The sequence below is a fragment of the Meriones unguiculatus genome, chromosome 6, assembly GCF_030254825.1.
Source record: "Meriones unguiculatus strain TT.TT164.6M chromosome 6, Bangor_MerUng_6.1, whole genome shotgun sequence".
NCBI lineage: Eukaryota > Metazoa > Chordata > Mammalia > Rodentia > Muridae > Meriones > Meriones unguiculatus.
The window spans coordinates 32,018,072-32,041,024 of NC_083354.1; the positions used below are offsets into that span (position 1 = coordinate 32,018,072).

Below are 22,953 nucleotides of genomic sequence, written 5' to 3' on the forward strand. Positions count from 1 at the left end.
TCCAGAAATGCCCATGCTCAGTGAGGGTGTGTGAAGGCTGTCCCAGTATGCATCCTGGACTTAGAAACTGGTCTCTGCCGTGGAGTTGTGTGGGGCATAGAACTTCAGCTGTTATGGTTGGCTTTAGTTGTTAAGAAAGCAATGGCAAGGAAAGTGGGTTCTGTGGGACCTGCTGGCCTTACATGCTTCCTTTCATGAAACCCAAGACCAAAGATGGCATCATTTCCACACACTCCTGGGACCAGTTCCCCTGCTGTGTGACAGTGCGGGGGGGCTGGGGAAGTCAGGTCCCCTGAGGGGTCACACCTACCGTGCTGTAGCACGGACAGGAGCGCCACAGGCTGTGGCTGCAGTGTGACCAGCTTGGGTGGGGGGGAGGGTAGGGGCCACCCTGATGGAACACAAGTCTGATGGAATGTTACACATTGCGGCCTCAAGCCTGCTCACAGGGCCCTCTCCATGCCTGGTGCCACCCAGCTGAGGACAAGCAGCTGTCTCTCTACTCCTGGGCAGGCACTGCCTGCCCAGTGCCTCCTGGGATTTTGGAGGGAAGGGCCTAGCTTTGGGACCTGCCACAGGACAGTACACACGGGGGATCCCTCAGCCTTGCGAGGAGAGTGAAGGAGAGAGTTCTGTCTTGTGGTGATGTAATGGCCTTTCTGCCTGATCTGTTGCAGGAGCACCAGGAGAGCATTCTGGGAAACACCATGCAGAGCGTGATTGCCTTACTCAACAATCTGGTTGCCTACAAAGACTCAAACATGCAGCTGCTCTACGAGCAAGGTGAGCTGGGCATTGAACCTGGGCCCTCGGGATGAGCAGCCACTGCTCTTAGCCACCCTGAGCTGTTGGGCCAGCCCCTAGTAAACAGCAACTCAGGTTATCAGCCACAGTTGTGACAGCTCACGCTCAGGAGTTAGAGCCCTGCTTCTGTGTGGCCTCCGTGTGCTCAAGGGTTTCTGGTATTTTTCTATCCTAAGAAAATCGGCGCCAGCCTCTGATGAGAAAGGTCAGCGAAGGTTGTGGGGCTTGGGTGCATAGCCACGGCAGTCCTCACCCCGTGTGGATGGAGCTTTGCCTGTTTGGTGTGGGCTGGCTCCGGAGGGAGGCAGACACAGGTGAAGTGGGGACAGGGACCCTGCAGAGGAGAGAAACGGTCTGAGCTTCAGGTTGCAGGCTGAACGGGTGGAGGGTGGCCTTGTCTTGTCTGGCCTGGGGGTGGTGAAGGTGACCTAGAGTCCTACGCTGCTACAGCCAGAAGGCAAGAGCAGGATGGGTCCAGATGCCCAGTGGGTGACCGAGGGGGGCGGGCCCGTGGGGACACAGGAGCCTGGAGCTCCACGGAGCTTGAAGAACCATCTGACCTCAATGACCCGAGCAGTACTGTCGCTAAGTAGAGCAGTACTGTTGCTCAGTAAAGCAGTTCTGTCTTGTAACTGAGAATGACCTTGAACTCCTGACCCTCCCACCCCCACAACCCAAGGCTGGGATTTCAGGTGACCATTGCCACTGGATTTCAGTGCTAACGTGTAACTCAGTGCTTTGGGTGGGTTTTCCCCCCCTTAAAATGTAGGATAAGAATTTTAAATGAAAAAAAAAAAAGTAGGACTGTTTGCTTATATTTGAAAAAATATCAAAAGTTATTAACATTTTGGAGCTGAGTTTGGGCTCATCCCTGTGCTGTGACATTTCTGTAATGGCTCTGGATGCCAGCTTGGCTTTCCCAGCAGACATGTCAGGGCAATGGATTTACACAACACAGCACAGTGCCACAAAGCAGAAAAACAGAACAAACAGAGACAAAACAGCACCTCCAAAGAGCACTGAAAGGAATTCTCTTCATCTTCAGTGGCTTGTGGAGTATCAGAAATCAAAACACTGATTTTTTTTTGTCAAGTTTGTATTAATCTGTCTAAATCAATGTTTACTCAAGAGACCAGAAAATCGCTTTGAGAGTTGTCTGCACTGTAAGAATGAAGAAACCACACTTGCCAGCCCTCCTGGACTCCCTTAGGAGTAATATTCAAAGCAAGTGGCACATGCCCGTCTTTCCAGCACTTAGGAGGTGAATGCAGGAGCACCAGGAGTTCAGGACTAGCCTCAGCTAGATAGTAAATTCCAGGCCAGCCTGGCTACATGAAACCCTGTTTCAAAAAAAAAAATAAATAAATAAAAACCCTCAGTAGATAAGTTGGCAAACCTGTTCCCGGAAGATTTAGTAGGCAGCTATCGGTGCACAGGAGCAGCATTTGCCAAGTGTCTCTGGCTGGCTGTTAGCCTGAAGCAATCCTCCTGCCTCAGCCTCTCTAGGACAGGGACAACAGAGGTCAGGGGCATGTGCCTTTTCCTCCTGAGTTCTGGTGCTAAAGGGGTGTGCCAGGGTACCGAGCCTGGATTAGAGTGTGAAACATGAAAGTCACCGAGGAAGCACTCAGTGGGAGCGAGTCTGAGAAGTGAGGAAGTGCCCAGGCAGCTGTGCCTTCCACGGGCGCTCGGAGCTCTGAAAGGCCTGCCCGTGCCCCAGGGAGCATTTGAGACACTCACGTGTGGCAGAGAAGGCAGCGTGGTGGTGGTTGACCAGACCAGGTTGACTCCGGTGTGGGCAGCTTTCTCCAGAGACGCCCTGAGGCTCCCCTCCGCAGAGATGAAGGTGCCACTTCCAAGCGTTTCTGTGAAAGTCAAATGATAATATATGCAAATTCTCCGTGCCTAGTCACTGCCATTAGCATAAGTATTTAAGGGTAGTAAAAGCCAGCAAGCCTGTCAGCTTGACACCTGACTGCGTGAGGATCGGGAGGGGAGGAAGGGAAGCTGCAGCTGAGTGACTAGAGGAGACAGTTTCTTGCTGACTTAGTCTTCACCCACGAGCAAAGAGCTGCCACTACTCCAGAGCCCCGTGTGAGGTAATAAGGGGAAATGACTCCTTTTCAAGTGAGGGACTGCAGGGTTCTCAACAAGGGGCAGTTCTCATAGGAGGTGATGACTGAAGAGGAAGGCTTCATCAGGGAGACCTGGCCATGTAGGAACCCACTGATGGAGGTGAGAACCCACTGATGGAAGTGTGAACCGCCCATTGATGGAGGTGTGAACCCACTGATGGAGGTGCGAACCATCCGCTGATGGAGGTGAGAACCATCCGCTGATGGAGGTGAGAACCCACTGATGGAGGTGAAAACAACACACACAGGGAAGGGGGTGTGAGCCCACTGATGGAGGTGAAAACAACCCACTGATGAAGGTGAAAACAACCCAACCCACTGATGGAGGTGTGAACCATCCACTGATGGAGGTGTGAATCCACTGATGGAGGTGTGAACCATCCGCTGATGGAGGTGAGAACCATCCGCTGATGGAGGTGAGAACCATCCACTGATGGAGGTGAGAACCCACTGATGGAGGTGTGAACCATCCACTGATGGAGGTGTGAACCATCCACTGATGGAGGTGAGAACCATCCACTGATGGAGGTGAGAACCATCCACTGATGGAGGTGTGAACCATCCACTGATGGAGGTGAGAACCATCCACTGATGGAGGTGAGAACCATCCACTGATGGAGGTGAGAACCCACTGATGGAGGTGAGAACCATCCACTGATGGAGGTGTGAACCCACTGATGGAGGTGTGAACCATCCACTGATGGAGGTGAGAACAGCACACGGGTGATGGAGGTGCGAACCATCCACTGATGGAGGTGTGAACCATCCACTGATGGAGGTGTGAACCATCCACTGATGGAGGTGTGAACCATCCACTGATGGAGGTGAGAACCATCCACTGATGGAGGTGAGAACCATCCACTGATGGAGGTGAGAACCCACTGATGGAGGTGAGAACCATCCACTGATGGAGGTGTGAACCCACTGATGGAGGTGTGAACCATCCACTGATGGAGGTGAGAACAGCACACGGGTGATGGAGGTGCAAACCATCCACTGATGGAGGTGTGAACCATCCACTGATGGAGGTGTGAACCATCCACTGATGGAGGTGTGAACCCACTGATGGAGGTGTGAACAACACATGGAAATAAATGGAGGCTCGAAATCACTGATGGAGGTGTGAACAGCCCACCGATGGAGGTCTGATGGAGGTGTGAATCCACTGATGGAGGTGTGAATCCACTGATGGAGGTGTGAATCCACTGATGGAGGTGTGAGCCCACTGATGGAGGTGTGAGCCCACTGATGGAGGTGTGAGCCCACTGATGGAGGTGTGAGCCCACTGATGGAGGTGTGAGCCCACTGATGGAGGTGTGAACCCACTGATGGAGGTGTGAGCCCACTGATGGAGGTGTGAGCCCACTGATGGAGGTGCGAACCCACTGATGGAGGTGTGAGCCCACTGATGGAGATGTGAACAACCCACCGATAGAGCTGAGGCCCAGGTTGGTTGCAGAACCAGACGAAACCAGACTAAACGTCTACACAGAGGACTCTGGCTTGATCATAGTTATGGAGAAAATGAACCTCCTTCTGGCGGATTAGCATAACAGATGTCACTCTAGTGTTCATTTTACGGCAGTTTGTTAGTTAGCACTCCTGATCTGTGGTTGGCTTTCTTCTCCACTGTACCTCATGCTTTCTTTCTGGCCTGTCATTCCCTAGGGGCCTGGACCTCCTCGCACTTGTCAGTGGAAGAGTGGGGAAGGTAAGCCTTCTCCTATGTCAGCAGAGGGAAAATGTCTGCAAACCATGTATCTGAGGAGGAGCTGATATCCACAATATATAAAGAGCATCTACAACTCAATGACGGGAAAACACACAACCTAATTCACAAATGGGTACACAACTAGAATGGACATTCCCCCAGGAGGCGCAGGAGTAGTGACATTACCTGACCCTGGGTCTGTCTCCCCATGTTCTCATGGGGTGGTGCTTCAGGTTCTCTGAAGGGAAAACTAGTGTCCCGACCTTGGGGTGTCAGTGTCTTCTCTTCAAGAGGGAGAGTCCCCACTGAACTATGGGTGAAACTTCTCAGAAGAAGCGGCTGCTGCTGCGGCCGGTCCTGAGAGGCGCAGAGGAAAGATGGCCGCAGCACAGAGGGCGTCACCTCCCTGTGCCGAGGGAAGGCCCGAGGGGCCGCAGCAGGCTGGACCTGAGTTGCTCTGTGGTTGGTTGTGTTGTTGGCATTGTTGTAGGTCCCCCGTTAGTAGGCGCAGGGCATCGGTTTCAGCGTCCGGTTGAGTGCCAGTTCCCAGCTTCTCACACAGGACCGGCTTCCCTGGGCACATGGCTTGGGCACATCTTCCTGGATACCTCAGACCTTCGGGCGCCACGGCAGTGAGGCCCTGGTTCTGCCCGGACGCCCCAGGCAGCCACTTCGTGTTCGTGGGCTGGAGGCTGGGGGCCTGGAGGCGGGCTCTGGAGCCGGGGAGCAGTGCGAGCTGAGCTGTGGGCCCTGCCGTCTGCAGACGGCGCAGGGGGGAGGCTAACGTGGGGAAAGCAGGCCGTTAAGATGCAAATGGTGGTGTGCGAGAGCTTCCTGATGTGCAGGCTCACATTCGCTTTTATTCCCTTCTGTCGGGCTGCCGCTCTCGGGAACTGAAGATGGAAATGCGGAAGCGACTAGGCTAGAATCGCAGAAAAAAGCAGCAGCATCTGCCTCTCGCCTCTCGCCTCTCGCCTTTGATGGAGTCAGCGCTGCTGAACTCTCCAGCACCTTCTCTTTTATATCCTTGCAGGGAAAACAAGCCTCGTGCAGGCGGCAGTTACTGCGGTTGCTACAGGATTCAGCAGGCGGGACATTAAAGCGGAGATGGTTATTAATGGGATTAAAACAGCCATAAAAGTTTATGGAGGCATTTAATAACTCCTCCACACACCGTGAAGCGAGGCTCATCCTCCCCTTCGTGGGTGAAGTGTGCTATCTGTCTCGGGGTCCACCGCTCTGACTTTTGGCTGAATGTCAAGAGAACGTAGACTGAAGATTTCTTCGTCTGTGTTTTATTATTCAAACCCTGCGGATCCCGAATGCTTCAGAGCTGGGGCTGCAGAGAGCCGTGATCCAGAGGAGCGTTTTGATAGAGTTGACCACGGGCCCCTCCGCTTGCAGAGGTGGGACCGGGGACTGGCAGGCCATGCAGCCTTGGCACCCGAGCGCTGAACTGTGGGCAGAACTGGGGTCTTCTCTCACCTGTCTCAATTTCCCCCAAAGAGCCGAGCGCACGAGGGCGGCTGCCCTCCACCCCAAGAACACAGCCCCATAACTTGGTGTCTCTGGAGAGGTGTGTAGTCTCCCTCCAGTGCTCCCCTCCCGCCCCACTCTGCCTTTCCTGGAAGGTTACCTTTCCTGTGCAAAGCTTGTTCGCACTGGCTTTGTGTCCTTCACTTCTATTGAACAAACCACTTGTTTGTTTTTGAATCATTGTAGTGTGTGTGTGTCCATGTCTGTGTGAATGCACGTGTGGAGGTCAGAGGGCAAGCTCGGTGTGCTCGCCACTTCCCAGCTCTTGTTACTCCCACTGTGAATGCCAGGCTAGCCTGTCCTGGAACTCCTGGGGACTCTCCTGCCTCAGCCTTCCATCTCACCCCCGGAGGGCTGGGGTTGCATCACTGCCCTAGCTGTCATCTGGGTTCAAAGGGTCTGGACCCGGGTCCTCACCCTTGCTTGGCACGAGTCTTGCTCTCTGACTTTTGTCCTTAGCTGTGCGCACAGACAGTGAGAGCTGCGGTAGCGTTTCGTTTTAAGCTCATCGTTCAGATGATAGGCGGTGGGTAATGGGGTCCAGCGCTTGCTTAGGGCCCTGTGCTCCCTCCAGGAGGGACCTAAGGTGACCAGAGATGAGAGGGCCTGGTGTCTGCTCTCTTCAGACTCTAGCCAAGCAGTGTAGACAAGGTGCCACTTAGCTGAGGGCCACTGGCCGTCCTGTTTCCCTCCCATCTGGCCCTGGCGTTTGCTTCAGTTTCTGTGAACTGGGCTGTGGCGGTTGCTTCTTTTGAAGGCTGATGGTGGCAACCCGGTGCTCCCCGGGAGTCACCGGTCATTAGCTCTCTGTGCTTGGAGGTGAAGGACATGCTTAATGCACCTACCTGGCTAGGTGCTAGAAAAGTCCCTTGGAGTCAGAGAATAGCGTCCTGTTGATCCACTGTGAGCCGACGGTCCCTCAGAGCCACAGCCGTGGGGAAGCTTCCATGGCTGCAGAGGGCGCCATGATTGCCAGGAGGTGGGCCGTGCCGTGACTGCTGATGGCTGGGGTTTGAATGGGAACGCCATGAGTGGTAGGACTGGCGTGAACCAGCCGTGCCGTCATCTAGAATTCACGTCATGTATGACAGAGGCCTGTTGTGCGCCAGTCGTGGTTTTCACCGATATTTTCTTTTTGTGAAAACACTCATTTGTGAGAGTCCTAGCATTGCCCTAATTGTCATTCCTGTCCTTTGGCTGTTTTTCCTGCTGCCGAATTCACAGAGATTTACCTAACATAGATGCTATCTGTTGAAGACTGGTCAAGCCAAAACCTACAGACCGAATTCCTTCTGTGTTCCAAAGCCATGGTCCTCGCTGTAGATCTCAGAAAGGGCCTGACTCAGTTTAAGTGTGAGTTCTACGTCTGGAGGTGTGCCTGCTTCCCTTAGACGCCCTTTCCGGAGGCGCTTCCAGCCAGGAAGAGATGTCCCATCCGAGAGGATGGTGTGGCCAGCTTGGAGAGTCCCCAGCGCGGAGGGGTGGGTTGAGGGAGCCCGGGCCGTACTGGTGTGGGGAGGTGAGCCTACCCTTCACAGAGCAGCGGGAACAGGCTCCTCCGTGGGTGGCCGGCCACGGGAGGCAGTGGCTGTGCAGCAGGCAAGCGCTGGAGAGGTGAGTGCACGGCTGGGCTCCTTCTCAGTCGGGTCATTGTTGGTGTGACGTCGGGCTATGGCAGAGGGTGGCGTGCTGTGGTGCTGACTGCAGTACTCCCCAGGAGTGGGGATGGCCTGGCCCTTTGGCCTTCTGTGCTGTCTGTGGGGCATGGCCTATGATCAGAGGACTTACCAACCATGAGGCGCAGGCCAAGCCTGTGAGGTCGTCGCTGCCCTGAGTGTCCCCAGTCTTCGGAAGTTCCCATGATCATCCCTCTGCTTCCAGTCCGGGGCTTTCCCCAGCCAGCCAGCGCTGAGCATCAGAGCTCAGCAAGGCAGCGGACCACAGCCGGGTGTGGATACCCTCCTGCTGGAAGGCCACCAACTGAGCCGCTTTGGGAAAGCGCAGCCACGGACTGAAGCGAAAAGGTGAAGAAAAAGATTGTGTGCCTGGTCCCATCGAGGAAGGATGGTGGGTTTTTCTCCTTCCAAGCAGGGCTGCTAAGCATCAAACCCAGAGCCTTGTTCATGCTGCACTGAGTCACACGCTTGCTGAAAGCAAGTTGACAGAATCAGGGGTGGGGAGCTGAAGGGGGCGTTCAGGGCAGGGGCTCCTTATGGGGCAGGACGGGGCTGCAGGAGACAGGACTGGTGGAGCCTAGCTGTGAGGAGCTGCGCCATCCAGCTGTGCGTCAGCACTGTGGGTCTGCAGACAGCCAGGCAGCACTTCCCCAGATGTGCCTATCAGTGCTGACCCCAAAACTTTAAAAGTGGGACGTGTAGGGGAAAGTGTGAGCAGGTAGGAAGACTTTCTCCTGCTTTGGGGGGTCAGACCGAAGCCTTGCAATGAGTTAATTAAGCTTCCAGCCACAGATTTAAAAATTGCCTCAAGTTCTGTCAATCATTCCTTTTTGATTTTTTGAAAGATGTAAAATATCTGTATGTTTCAGATCAGCCAGGCAATGCATATTCATTGTAAGATGTGAGTAATGCAGAAGTGCACGGAGTGGGAGCGAGGCGCTCCCAGCAGTGACCAAGCTGTCGCCACCTGTGCAGAGCTTTCCAAGCAGCCCGCGGGCGAGGACAGGACTGAGAAACCATCCCTGGGCTCTGGTCGCCCCTGAACCCTCCGGCCCGGTGGGGCTGAGGGCTGGCTGGCCGGAGCAGACCATATCTGCGCATAGACGCCATGAGCGAAACAGCAGAGGGCCGGTGACCTGGCTTGTTAGAAAAGCCCCGTGCCTACCAGGCAGCCGCTGAGAAGGCACGGGAGACGTTCTCGGCGTGCGACCTCTGCTGGTTTTCCACGCTAGGTCCAGAGATGGGCACTCTGTTAGTCTAGGCTGTTTTGTTTAGTGTTTTGTTTTTCATTTCTTAAGAGCAATTTCCAGTCACTCCAATCTCCCTGAGTAAGTTTAATTGACCCTGAGCACTCTCTTGGAATTCTCATTTGTGTTTCTGTTTGCATTTTCCTCCCTGGTTTGTCGGGGCTCTGGTATTTGGGACTGTTGGAAATAAAGGTATTTCCTGCATCTGCTCTCGCTCCCACACAATGAGGTGGAGACCTCATCTATTTATTAAGAAGCTCCCAGTACCATAACTGGGCAGATACTGATCTGTTCTAACTGTCTCTGCCAGTCCAGCTACTTCCCAGCCACCTGCCACTACCGTCCTCTAGACTCGCCCTGGCTGCTCCTGCTCTGTCTTTGTCCCCATGGTGGCCACCTCCTCATGGCATGGTGACCTTCTTTCTCCCCCTCTCCCCTCTTCCTGGGACCCCCAGACTGGCAACAAAAGTCCTGCCTACTGTCTCCTCTGCCCAGTCCTAGGCTGTCCAGCCTCTTTATTAACCAGTCAGAAATAACTGGGAATAATTTTTATGCAACCTCGAGACAGGAGATTCCTCAATAGCAAAGAGGAATGTTAGCATGTAGCTCACTGCTGGCTTGGACACGCAGACACCCCGTGCCAGGGTGTGAGTGCTCTCACCTCTGCGGCGGCGATGGACACGCTCACACACACAGTAGTTCCTCTCCTCACCTTGCTGTACTCTGAACCGTCGCTGTCAGATCCGTCCTGTTTTCTCCCCACCTGGCTTGGTCCTTTCTGTCTAAGGCTTCAGCCAGGTTGGGCATTCTGAGTGCGTTATGTGGACTGCAGAGACTTACCCCTAAGCTGATTTGTTTTTTCAGTGATGAAGCAGTTACAAAGCACTGCTTACTCCTCCTGGGGCTTAAAATCCGCCTGCTTGTCTCCTTGCTGCTGTGCTAACTCACCTTTGTCTGCCTGGCTCCCGTGATGTATGTCTGGACTCTGTCCCCTGCTGTAGTTTTTCAGTCCTATGTTGGAATCCCGGCATTTTGATTAAGGTCTCCTAGAAATGTTTTGTAAGGTGGTGACTTAGCCTCTTAAAAAACAACAACAACAACAAAAAAACAACAACAAAAAAGCCACTTGGCTTATAATTTTGCACTTATGTTCAGACAAACCTTAAAGCCTGTTTGTGCAGTCTCAAAAGCTCCCAGTGAGATTCCGAGCCCCTGGAATATGAGCATTTGGGTTGGTTTTATCTGCACTTTCTATCGACTCATGAGTTTATTCAAGCCTCCTGTGTCTGGTATTTCCCCACATCGTTCTGTGCGTCTTCTCAAATGTGTTCCTGAGACATTGTTAGGATTAGGGGTCACTAGGCCATGCGGGGGGGGGGGGGGTCTTGAGGCTGTGTGGAAAGCTTTATATGCTAGCTGGAAGTGGACGTTTCTTTGAGGTTCACATTACCCATAAGTAGTGCTAAGTGTGTTTCTGGTATTTTCCATTTTTTTGGGTTATTTGCTGCCTGATTGTTTTGTCATTCCCACAGAATCTAGACTGGCAGGCCAGACAGTGGCCTCCTTTGCTTGTTTCTGGCTTCTGTGGATGGGCTGTGCCTCCAGCGTTTCCCCTGAGAGAGGGAACATGAATGCACAATGCAAGGAGATCCTGCAGCCTCTGCTCAGCTGTCCCAGGGAACCAGGCCTCCTCTGCCACAGTCACCCAAGCCAGTCAGGATGTGGACCCTGACTCTAGCCTCTATTTCAGTCTCAAGTTCAAACTCAGGCCATTCATAGGAAGCCAGATGTGTGTGTGTCCCTGGCCAGAAGGAAGGTGCCCTGTGCCCGCCAGCTTCAGCATACCTGCATCTTCAGTGAGGTACCCCAGGCCTCAGTGGCTATGGCCTTATGGCCCTTCAGCCTTTGGCTGTCTGAGACTTGGCTTCCTCACTTCAGTAAGGGCCTGAGCTGCCTCAGCAAGTCCCCTCTGGTGACCTTGGTTTGTTCTACCACCACTACTAACTGCCATCGTCAATAATGAGTGTCTGGACTGTGCAGGCCTCTGGAGACATCAGAACCCCAGTGATTCAGCTCCTGTGCCTCCAATGCCCACATGAGAGCCCCAGTGACTCAGCACCCGGGCCTGGAGTGCCCACCAGGAGCCAGGGCTGCACGCTGTGGCCACTGTGGACTAGCCCCCGCCCATGCAGGCACTGGAGAGTTGGGTTCAAGGTCAGGCGCCATTGGAGGCCCAGGGCAGGGAGGAGAGCAGGCCTCATGCCTACCTCTGCATTCAGCCATGTCCCCATTTCTGTCATTTCTGTGGCTTCATCAGTTCATTTAGATGTAAGTGAGCACGCACAAGTCCCTTCGTGACCAGAATTGATTCTTACTGTAGCATGAAACTCTTCAATTCTGGTATGTCAAGGCTGCCAGCTTTTTCCTAGATAATATTTATTTTCTCCACAAAACAACCCCCACCGACAAAACATTCCTGAAAACGCTGTGCTTGCCACGCTGGTGCCTTGCTGCAGAGTCTGCAGCTGCTGCGTCAGGTGGCCCGTGCGTGAGGGTGCGTGCTGCTCAAGATCCCTCACGTGACAGCGCTGGGCTACGGACCACTGTCAGACAGTGGAAGCAGGAGCTGCAAACTACTGCTTCAACACAGCAGGCTTCTTTTTAATGGGTTTTAACATACACGTTTGTGTGTGTGGACGCACAAGTACTGTACACTTGGAGGCCAGAGGAGGGTGTGGGGCTGGAGGCAGCGTGGCTGTGCGTGCTGAGAGCCGAATCTGTGTCTCCTAGAAGAGCCAAGTGTGCTTTTAACTGCTGGACCCACGTCGATTTTAAATGTGAGCAGAACAGAGTGATGGAGGTGACGCCACAGCCCGCGTGAAGCCCCTCCCCCTTTTCACCCCTTTGTCCTACTTACGCTTTCAAACACCACATTATTTGTGTTGAGGCTGTGGACTTCCGGCTTGGTCTCCCCTTTCTGCACTTCCAGTTGCTTTAGCTGTCACAAGGCCCTTTCTTGGTTTTGGTCGTAGCATCTGTGGGTGGCTTTGGCGGTCAGGTCCCCTGGGCTAGGACGTCAAGGTGACAGACCCTGGTTTTTAAGGGACAATCCAAGTGTACTGTACACTTCTATTGGAAATCTAAGGAAGTAATGTCTGGCGTGGCGCGCTGGTGGTTCACAGGGCGGCTGCTCCCCGCTCTCAGGAGCACAGTGCGGTTGCTGTCTTGGCCACCCTCCCCTCCACCGCATGGACAGCTTTGTCCCGGCCTGTGGCACTGGTGAGAAGCCTTTGAAGGAGCACCCGCTCCGCTCTGAGCCTGCCGGGGGTTGCCTAGTGGACTCACGGCCCTCCAGACTCAGCCACCCCGTAGGCCCAGCTTCTGAAGATGGCTGCAGGCAGGACCACGCCATGTGTACTTCCAGACCTTTCCATACGCATCGCTTAATATTTGTTTGCCGTTGTCATAGCAACTGTGGTGATAAAAGGAGTGTGTAAAACAACCCAGCAGCTTGTTCTTGTGCTTCTGGAGGTCAGAAGTCTCAAGTGCTGAGCAGGCTCCCTTCCTTCCAGAGGCAGTTCTGTGCCTTGAAAACCCAAGCTGGGAAGCCTGTGGCAGCCCTGGCTTAGCCTAGCCACATCCCTTCTTGCCAAACTCCAGCTTCTGAGGCCACAGTCCCCAGGAACTGATGTCTCAGGAGACCCCGGGACTCGCCGGCTCCCCTGGGTCCTCGAGGATGCTGCCTCACGCTGTTGGTTAATTCCATCATGTTTGTAGACCCCTGTTGTCCTCTGAAGTCAGTTCACAGTCAGGACGGTGTGGAATGATCTAGACCAAGATGGCGCTGAAACTTTCAGCCTCTGTGAAGTGTGGACTTGTGTTCATGTGATAGGCATCGCTGCTTGTTACCCTTGGGGCACAGGAGGCTGAGTGCTGGGCTCTGTGACCTAGAACCCCACAGCTCCCCAGCATTTCAGCCACACCCTACCGCAGGGCTCGGGACGGGCACCACCAAGTTCACCCTCTACATTCTACTGAAGCAGTTTTAGGCTGGGTGTGGTGGTATATACCAGAAATCCCAGGCCTTAGAAGGCAGAGGCAGGAGGATCACAAGTCTGAGGCTACCAGCATCTGTTTGGTGAGTTCCAGGCTGTTCACAGCTATGCAACATGATATTTTCTCAAAAATCAGATAGAAGGAAGGGACAGAGGGAAGGAGAGAAAGAGAGTAAGGGGGTGGGAGGAAAAGAGAAAGAGATAGAAAAAAAGAGGATATAAGGAATGGGGAAAAGGATAGAAGGGGGTAAGAAAGGGTGAGGGTAGGAGGTAGGGAGAAAGGAGAGAATGGAGGGAGAAAAGGGGAGGAAGAAGAAGGAAGCTGTCTTAGTTAGGGTTTTATTTTTGTGAAGAGACACCATGACCATGGTAATTCTTTTTTTTTTTTTTTTCTTTAAGTTTTTTTGAGACAGGGTTTCTTTGTGTAGCCTTGGCTGTCCTGGACTCACTTTGTAGGCCAGGCTGGCCTTGAACTCACAGAGATACCCCTGCCTCTGCCTCCCGAGTGCTGGGATCAGAGGTATGTGCCATCGCCCTCGGCAGCCATGGCAATTACTGACAAAGAAAAACATTTAATTGGGGCTAGCTCATAGATCAGAGACTTAGTTCGTTAACATCTTGGCGGGAAGCACGGTGGCGTAGAGGCCGACATGGAGCTAGAGAGGGGGGTGAGAGTTCTTTATCTGGACTGGCAGGCAGCAGGAAGAGAGAGAGACGCACTGAGCCTGGCTTGGGCATCTGAGGCCTCAGATCCCACCTGCAGTGACACGCTTCCTCCAACAAGGCCTGGACTCCTCCAGTACCGTCCCTGTGAGCCTGGGGGCCGTCCTTCTTCAGACCAGCCCAGAGGAGCAGGAGCAGAGTTGGAGTAGCCTGCGGACTGGCTTCTGTGCTAAAGCGCTGATTGTCTGCAGAAACAGTGGCTTCCACCTCTCCCTACACAGGCAGGGGTTAATAAGCCCCAAGAGAGGTGACCATAGGTTTGCAAGGTGTGGACGTGACGTCTCTCAGAAGGAAGCTCTGTGTGGATGGGTCATGTCTGGATTTAGAGCCGTGCTCAGATCTTAAAGACGGAACTGCAAAGTGCTCCCTCCACAGGCTCAGACGTTCCAGAATGTGCTTTCCACACTGGCAAATCACAGCAGACTGAGGGTGTAATGAGGACACCGTGCCCAGAGCTGGGACAGCTCATGCACGTTAATATTCCCAGAACACTGAATACTTGGAAATGACCTAAGAGGGGAGTTCCTTGAGAGATTTGCTCATAATTAATACAAAATTATTCTCAAAGTATCTTGATGAGTTGGTTATAATGAATGCAGCCTAATCCCAGCGTTCTTTGACTTAATGAAGTTTGGTTTCTTTTAGAGACTCTGGGATGGAGCATTAAACTGTAATGACGGCTGGAGGACGGCTCAGTGGGTGAGGGCACTGGCTGCTCTTGCAGAGGGCCTGGATCAGTTCCCAGAACCCAAGGTGACTTACAGCCACCCACAACTTCAGTTCCAGGGCATGTGATGCCATGGGTACTGCAAGCAGAACCCACCACACATCAAGTTTAAAATGAAAATAAAAATGATTGTTATCCTAGTGTATAACCCGCGGGCTGGAGAATGCTAGAATGCCTTCCACACGCCTTCACAGAGTAGCTTGGTTGTGTGCGTGTGTGTGTGTGTGTGTGTGTGTGTCTGTTATAAAGCTTCATGGCAATTGTACCTGATTTTGCCACAGAGCTACAACCCTCAGAGAAGCCTGTGCGGTTTGGATAACATTTATCCAAATGCAAATTTACCACCTTTAGTGATAAAATTGTTCCTTTTGATATGTTCAGGAAACCATGTGTGTGCTGGGTATGGCTCCCCATACTGTGTGGAAGAGAGGAAGCGTCGAGGGGTCGAGGGTGGTGCTTGCCCAGGCTCCACCCTGCTTGCTGATGGTGGGGTTTCAGGACAAGTCATTGTGGGTCCAGTGGAACTGGCCTTCAGGGGAATCCGTGGCCCTCCTACCGTGTAAGAGTTAGAAGACTGACTTCCTTCATAAGAACACGTGGGTCTGTTTGCACTGGCTCCCACAGTCGTATTCATGATTTGTGTTTGCTCATTATTTTCTCCTGTCGCTTCTGACTCAGTTGTGTAAACTGTGAGGCTAATGCTAAATACAGTCATTGTAAAGATACCAAAATAAGTGTGAACAGCAGCACGACATGAAACCTTTCCACCGACTGCCCCACACCAAGAGCTGGTAGTGAGGAATGCAGTAGGAAAACCCCGCCGCTCATATGTTAGACGTTTCTTCACATTGTAATTAACTGCATTGTTTAAGTGTGTGAGAAGAAACCCGCTAGCATTGTCTCCGGGGCCCCAGCTGTCTGTGCTCTCGGTCCCTGACTGACTGGACCGAAGATCCTGACTTCTGGCGGCTGCGTGCAGCACTTCTGCTTTGGTCAAGCCTGCCTGTGTTAACGCATGTTTCTGAGTGTGTTTGGGGGACCTCTTGCCTTGAGAGGCCCCTAGGTGTGGGCTCATCTGTGCAGCTGCCCTGCTGTGCCCTGAGGACTTGGGTTCTGTTAGCCCAGGGTGCCCCTGGTACCCTGACCACACTCCAGCGGAAGGCCACACAGCCAGGAATGTACAAGCAGCAGTTAAAACAGAACGACACAAAGCTGGGTGTGTGGGAGATGGGGAAGGATTAGAGAGGAGCTGGGGAGGAGTATTACTAAAATACGCTGTACAGAATTCTCAAAGAACAAGAGAGAGAGTGAGAGGGAGGGAGAGGAGGAGCAGCGAGAGGGGGAGCGGGAGGAAGAAGGGAAGAGGGAGGGAGGAGAGAGGGAGACGGGGGTGAGAACCTTACCTCATTCCAGGCCCCTGAGCTGCCGCTGAGAGCTCAGCTCGAGGCTTAGAAACCTTCATTTTGAGCAACTTTCCCAAATAACCGGCGTAAGCGGCGCACACAGCTCGTGCCGCACGGAGCCCCAGTGGCCGGCCTGCTCACGTGCCACGTTCTTACTGCCTTCTAACAGGTTCTTTCCCTCCTTCTGCCCTAGGACTTGTTGGTCACGTCTGTAACATGTTCATGGAGACTGCGTCACTGTACTTGGACGAGGACAATAAGAACAACACGGAGCCGGCGGCCACGCTGCTGGCGTCGCTGCTGGACATCCTGCAGGGCATGCTGACCTACATGTCCGGCGTGGTCCGGCAGGCTCTGCAGGTGAGCCGCTGCGCGCTCGGCCCCCTCCCGGGCTTGGTGGGCGTCGCCGGGGAAACCGCCCCTATGTGGTGGTTCTGCCTGGGGTACACGCTGGGGTTGGCCAGCTAGTGGGCAGCTCTCTCCGCCCACCTTCAGCAGGAAGCTGAGCATGCTGGCAACAGCAGACCGGATGGTTACACACGTTACATGTGTGTCGGAATCTGTGAGTTATTTTACTCTTCTCACAGCACACATGATGGGAAGCAAGACAAGGACGCGCCGATTCTGACGCACTGTTAGAAGGACGTCGCCTTCATGGCGGGCGGCTGAGTGTGAGGTGACTGTTCCCACTGAGTCAGCAGCGGGGCAGCAGATAGACAAATGCCGGTGCCCGTCTTGCTCTCCCCTTCTTGCTCAATGTTGGCTCGTCGCCCTTCTGGGCAATTCTAAATTGCTTCAAGTTGCCACCAGAGGTGGTGTCACAGGTGTGTCCGTCTGTCTCTCATCCATTCCCCATACCGCCTCTCACTTGCTTTCCTGTGTCACTGATGATAACTACTCGGAATGGAGAGATGAATCTGAGTCTTGACTGTTCTTTTAGCCATGGACAGCATGAGTCAGCCGTGACTGTGACCCATGTTTGCTCTAGGCTCTGAGGGGGAGAGCTGTGTCTTTACTGGGTACTTTTGTGTGATCGGTGCCTCCCCAGGCCATCCCATTGGGTGCTCATTGACCAACTGCGTCACGTGATACTCAGATCGGCGAATGGCTCACTGCCAAGGTCAGTTCACTGGCTTCTTCATACCCAGGCTCAGATGGTCCCTCTCGGCTTGGATGGAGACGTCTCACCTCTTGTCCCGCCCCACCCCCACGGGTTTGGTCCAACAGCGCCGTTCTCAGTCTGCTTCCACAGGGTGGTTCGTGAAGTTCTTTCAGATGTAGCTGCAGCCAGGCCGAGGGCCACGATAATCATCGTGTGGAAGATCATGCGTGAAGGCTATAGACTAGAGAAAAAGATCAGGAGTTTACAGACTCCGGCACAGAAGAGATGTGCCCTTTCATTCCCGATGGCTAAGTAGAGGAGGCACTCAGGATTTTAAAAACGAAAGCTCCTTAACAGACTGTTCCCTGAATCTCAGATGGCCCACAGTCCAGCTCATCACGGTGGTTTTCCTCTTTCATGGCCTTTGACCCCATTGAACTCTGGCTGTCGTCTTCCTCAGTCCCCACGGCGAGAGGTGGGACTGCTGTTGATCTCCATCTACAGGAAGTGCAGTCCTCAAGAGAGGAAGGAGTGGGGAAAGAAGCAGAGTGCTCTTCAGAGACAACTCTGCCCATTTCAGGCTTAGATGCTTGCAGACCAGAGTTGCCTTTGCCACTTTAAAACCCTGCACAGGGGCTGTGCCTGTCACAGCATCCACATCACACAGAGCCTCTTTCCAGGGGCAGGGAGTGGAAGGGCATCAGCGAAGGTTAGAGTCTGAAAGTCAGGTGTCTGAGCAGCTTTGCCTCCTGGGGAGGAGGGAGGCTCAGTGCAGGAGTGGGTGAGGGGGAGTGGTGACAGCAGCAGCCAGAATCTTCCAACATAAGTTAGCACCCATCCCAGTGGTCCTGTCCCTCAGAGGTAGCCCTCGTCCATCTCCTCAGGTGTGGTGTATGAGCTAGGCATGGAGAGCTCAAGGATATGGCGGGGGTCAGGGGGTCCCGGGAACGATGCCTTTGCCTATGTGGCCCGGGGCCAGTCCCCCAGCTGTCGGCATGCTGGTTTTCTTGTGCCTGAAGCAGATGCTGTAACTTGAAGGAGTTGAGACCTAACACAGAGATAGAGCATATGCTGTTGTCATTTATAAGCTCAGCCTGTTCCGTGCGCCCTTACCTCAGAAGTTACCGGTGGCCACTGCTTGCACCATGATCACCCTTGAGAAGAAACGCTCCCGCCACCTTGTCGGCTTTTTCTGTTTCCACCCCCAGTCTGCCATCAAGCAGTTTGAGTTCTGTCTCAGGTGACTAGCTGTGATTGCTTTTCTGCAAACCTCGGCCAGGCTTCTGTCTTCTCTTGCCTGGGCTGCGGCACCTGGACAGGTGGACACTGGGCGGCTAAGAATGGGCTGAGTTACAGCACAGCAGTAGCAAGGGGCAGCAGCTTCTTTCAAAAGAGTCAGTGGGGCCAGAGGCTGAGGCAGAAGAGCTGGGCAGCAAGGACAGTGGCCCAGAGTACCCAGGGGGGAACAGAGAGCTGGAGTCAGGTCGCCAGCCCAGAGTGAGAAGCTGAGATGGGAGCAAAAGGAACTTTGATTCTCCTGCTCCAGTTGTTGTCTTGAGGCTCACTGCCTCCATCTGCTGACCTAGGCCTACTCCTGGGAGCTTCCAGCCTCTGCACAAACTAACCTAGACCTAGAATGTTTTCAGCCTCTGAGACTCACTGCTGAGTAAGCTCACCCTTTCCTGTTCTTACTGAGCTCTGGGCTGGTTCAACTCAGCTGTTCTGGCTCAAACTCCTCTCCCAGCTGACTTAATATGGTTTTTCTCTCGGCCTCTGAATTGCTCCACTAACTGAATTGCTCAAACTAACCCCACTCTAACTGCTCTAACCTCCTGGCTCCTCATTCCCTGTCTCATTCTGTCTTCACCTGTGTCTAGCCTGTTCTCTCATTCAACCTCTCTCTGTAAAACTCTCCTGGCAAAACTGCCTCCTCTCTCTCTTCATTGCCCCTAAGCTTTTTCCCTTTCCTCTCTCTTCTCATGAGAGTTGGACGAATCCTATTCTGTCAAATCTTTCTCTGATTTGTCACTTTTTTTGCCACCCAATTAGACATCACTTTCAAACACAGGGGCTTCCTTCTACAAACTTTATCTTCATTGTTTGGGATTAAAGGTGTGTACCACCATGCCTGTAACTAAGCTTTTCTTTACCTGAAACCTGCTCTGCTCCAGGCTGGCCTTGAACTCCAAACTTTTGCTTCTGTCTCCTGGATTAAGGGCATGTCTGTATTCCAGCTGGATCACACAGACCTAGAGGGTCTCTGGACGTCATTGCTCACCCGAGCAGCCATGTTCTGGGTTAACCCCTCCACACTGGTCCTCTGTGGGGTGCCATATCCATTCAAGGCCCCTCACTGCACAGGGCTGTCCTCATACATGGGTGGTTTGTGAAGGGTGCCGCTAAGCTTTTAACACCTCCTTGCGAGCTGCCAGGCCATGCAAAGCTGCGGTGTCTCTCTGGAATCCTACCCACTGTAGAGGTGGCACACGGCTGCTGCAGGCAGAGTGTAGGCGTCGCCTGATGACCCTCAGGACCCTGTAGACTCTGAGGGACCACCGCTGTCCTGTGGATCAGGGCCCAAATGCAGGCTTGCGTGGCCACGCCTGCTGTCTCAGGTTTAGAAAGGGAGTGCTGGCCCAGGGCCTGCTGCGGCCCACATCCTGCTTTGCAAACCTATCTTAGCCATTGTAGGAGACACCAGTGCCAGCCCCAGGATAGCACGTTCCTGTTTAATGTGCAAAGGCCGATACTCCACCTTAGCCTGTGCCTCAGCAGTCGAGAGAGCAACAGCGGGGTGCTGAGAGGTGCAGGTCTGCAGGGTAACGGGGTGGCCGGGTCCTCAGCCAAGCCCTCCTGCACCAACAATAGTGGTAAAAGAACCAGCCAAGCCACATTTTGTGTGCAGGCCTCAAATGTGGGGGCCCTGGAGTCGGGGTTTGTGATCTGGGCCCAAGAGGTCAGGCTGAGGCTGCATTCTAGAAGCAGAGACAGAGAAGCCCCGAGCGCTCACGCATTCTAAAGCTCGGGACAGTTTCGAGCCTGCTCTGAAAATAAAGCTGCTCACTCTGGTGAAAACCTTCGTGGTGAGTGCTGAGGCGCCCGGGTCGGCAGGTCTGGCTCTCCCCCTGCTGCACTTCCGGCCTCGTGTAACGGTTAGTGTTGCCAGGAAGACAGGCCTCTGGGCACAGCTGGGAGGAGTTGCTCAGCTGTGTGAACGCACACGGGAGACACAGTCGGGGCAGCGATCCCAGAGTGGAGGCAGAGAAGGCAACCGAGGGGCTGCATTCACGGCTCCCTGCTTCCGGATGGCGGATGCAGGGCGACAGGCTGGGACTCTGCAGCAGGGGAGTGACCAAGAGTGTCCCGAGGGCTGGAGAAGCAGCCTGGTTACCAGCTGCGGGTGGGCAGACACCTAAGCGTTGGGGTGTTACTTGAGCAGGTGGATGAGCTGAAGATCCACCTGGCGTGTGCCACAGGTGTGCACAGAAACATCCAGGGTATGGTGTGACTTGGCATTGAACGGTCTTTGTTTGACCCTTGTGTGACCTTTGCTCTTGTTACTTAAGTGACTTTAGATAACCAAATTAAGGTTTCTTTATCTCCCAAATTCTTTTGGGGTGTGTGTGAATGCCGTGTGTGTGTGGGGGGGGGGTATATGGCATGCATGCATTCAGGTACACTCACACGCCAGAGGCAGAGGTCCAGTGTCCTGCTTCCTGGTTTCCTCACACCCCTGGGTGCAGGGCTCTTTAGTAAACCTGAAGCTAAGATGGAGGCCAACGGGGCTCGGGGCCTCCTCCCCCCACAGACACGTTAGTGCCGGATTTGGGTCCCTTCTGTCTGTGTAACAAGCACCGCCACCCCAGTCTGAGATCCCACCCAGACTGAGATCTCCTGCGAGTCCCATCTCCTCGAGCAGAAAACAAGGCCACAGCACGGAGTCCGGGCTGGCTGGGAGGAGAGTAGTCACACCCGAGAGTGGGATGTGTGCGCGTTTTACAGAAATCGTTCTGTGGGTGCATGTGCTTGAATACATGCTCCCGGGTGGCGGTGCTGTTTGGGAAGGTTGGGAGCCTTTAGGAGGCGGAGCCTCGTGGAGGAAGTGCGTTACCAGGGGCGGGGCCCGGGAGCCCGGAGGCCCCGCCACAGTCAGCCCCTGGCTTTGCTCCTCTGTAGACTAGAGGTCTCTTGTCTCATTGGCCTGGACTGTGCTGTGCCCGGGGCTGGCCTGGAACTCACTCTCAGGGCCGCAGAGCAGCTGAGGTGAAGAAGATGGCCCTCCCCGCAGGGCACGCACCCCATGCACGGTGCCCGGGGCTGTCCAGAGTGCACTTGGGGAGCAGCGGGGCCGCCTCACTCTTGGGGGGAGCAGCGGGGCCGCCTCACTCTTAGGGGGAGCAGCGGGGCCGCCTCCCTCTCGGCTGTCGCCTGTCTCCAGCCCCTCCCCCACCCCCGCTGGCCGGTCACACACCTTGCACTTCTTCGTTCCAGGCCCAGAAGTCAGGCTCAAGAGCGGACACACAGGCCGCCGAGGACCTGCTGCTGCTCAGCAGACCCCTCACAGACCTCGTCAGCCTGCTCATCCCGCTGGTAAGGGCTGCTCTGTGTGCCGAGTGCGAGGGCATGTGTGTGTGTGAGGGTGCGTGTGTACTTTTTCAGAAAGGCTGAGCCTGAAACAGTTTTCTCTGGGTTTCAGGAATGTGTGTGTTCAGTTAAGGCGGGCCAGATGCCACTGTTCTTTAAAAATCCGAAGTTTACACTTGATTCTAAAACCAGGTGGCTGGTCATTCACTAAGGTGACAGTCAGAAATAAGCTCCAGAGAGGCAGGCGTACAACACAGGAGGTGAGCCCACTTGACGTACACACTAAGACCCTGTCTCAAAAAGGATAGGTCGGTCCAGCCAGCCAGAGGCAGAATTAATAAAGGAATAAATGCAGCAGAATCAAATCCAATTACTTTTTGTTTGTTTGTTTTTGTTTTTCCGAGACAGGGTTTCTGTGGAGCCCTGGCTGTCCTGGACTCACTCTGTAGACCAGGCTGGCCTCGAATCCACAGAGATCTGCCTGCCTCTGCCTCCCTGAGTGCCAAGATTACAGGTGTGCGCCACCACACCCAGCCTAACTACCTCCCTAATGAAAGCGTGGTTTTAAAAGGTGCAGTGAACTCCCCTAAGAAAGGACAGACCCTGCCCTTCCAGGGGAGATTCCGAACTGTGAAGAGATAGAGGGTGCACACACAGGCCCCGGCAGCCCCACACAATCCTGGCAGAGCAAAATGGACACAGGCAGGATTGCACAAGGCCCCTGAATTTCAGCAGCTCCAACCACACCGAAAGAGCCCAAAGCGGGAGACAGGTGACCCCGCCTCACACAGCAGCCCCTGCTGGCCTTCGGTGAAATTCTGAAACTTTGCAGAAAGCACAAGGCGGTGGGAGGGTCTGTGGAAAGGAGGCCTGTTCACACCTCTAGAGCCTATGAGAGCCCCATGCTCAGGCTCCCACCTCAGGAGGCCTGCAGTTCACTGGTGAGGTCACGACAGCCTACAGCTGCTGCTCGCTGCCCGGTGGCTTCAGGGTCTGCACAGGCAGTGAGGGCGAGCAATTCCACAGGTCTGTGTGGTTGCCCGGAAGTCCAGCTCGGGAGGATTGCCAGGAACTTGACCCCAGCCTGGGCAAGTCCCGACTGTGTCACAGAGTGAGGCCTTGTCTTATAATCAAGCAAAACAAAAACAAACAAAACACAAGTAGGTAGATGACAGAAACAGCCCTAAAGTTTGGGCTGGAAAAGCACCGACGCTCCCAGCAGCTTCCGTCACAAAGTACGAATGATAAGT

The 22,953-nt window shown here is 54.0% G+C and overlaps 1 protein-coding gene across 9 annotated transcripts in view; it reads left to right on the top strand.

The window, feature by feature from the left end:
* The window catches only part of Ulk4 (unc-51 like kinase 4), a 236,615-nt gene that overhangs the window by 124,858 nt on the left and 88,804 nt on the right, over window positions 1–22,953 (top strand). For 7 of the 9 annotated variants that reach the window (XM_060385040.1, XM_060385046.1, XM_060385042.1 and 4 more), the window contains 3 exons: window positions 678–783; window positions 16,211–16,377; window positions 21,611–21,709. In XM_060385040.1, coding sequence (XP_060241023.1) covers window positions 678–783; window positions 16,211–16,377; window positions 21,611–21,709 — 372 coding nt within the window. Of the gene's footprint in view, window positions 1–677; window positions 784–4,607; window positions 4,651–5,683; window positions 6,654–16,210; window positions 16,378–21,610; window positions 21,710–22,953 lie in introns of those variants that run through there. The other 2 variants (XM_060385048.1, XM_060385047.1) reach the window with 2 other exon arrangements.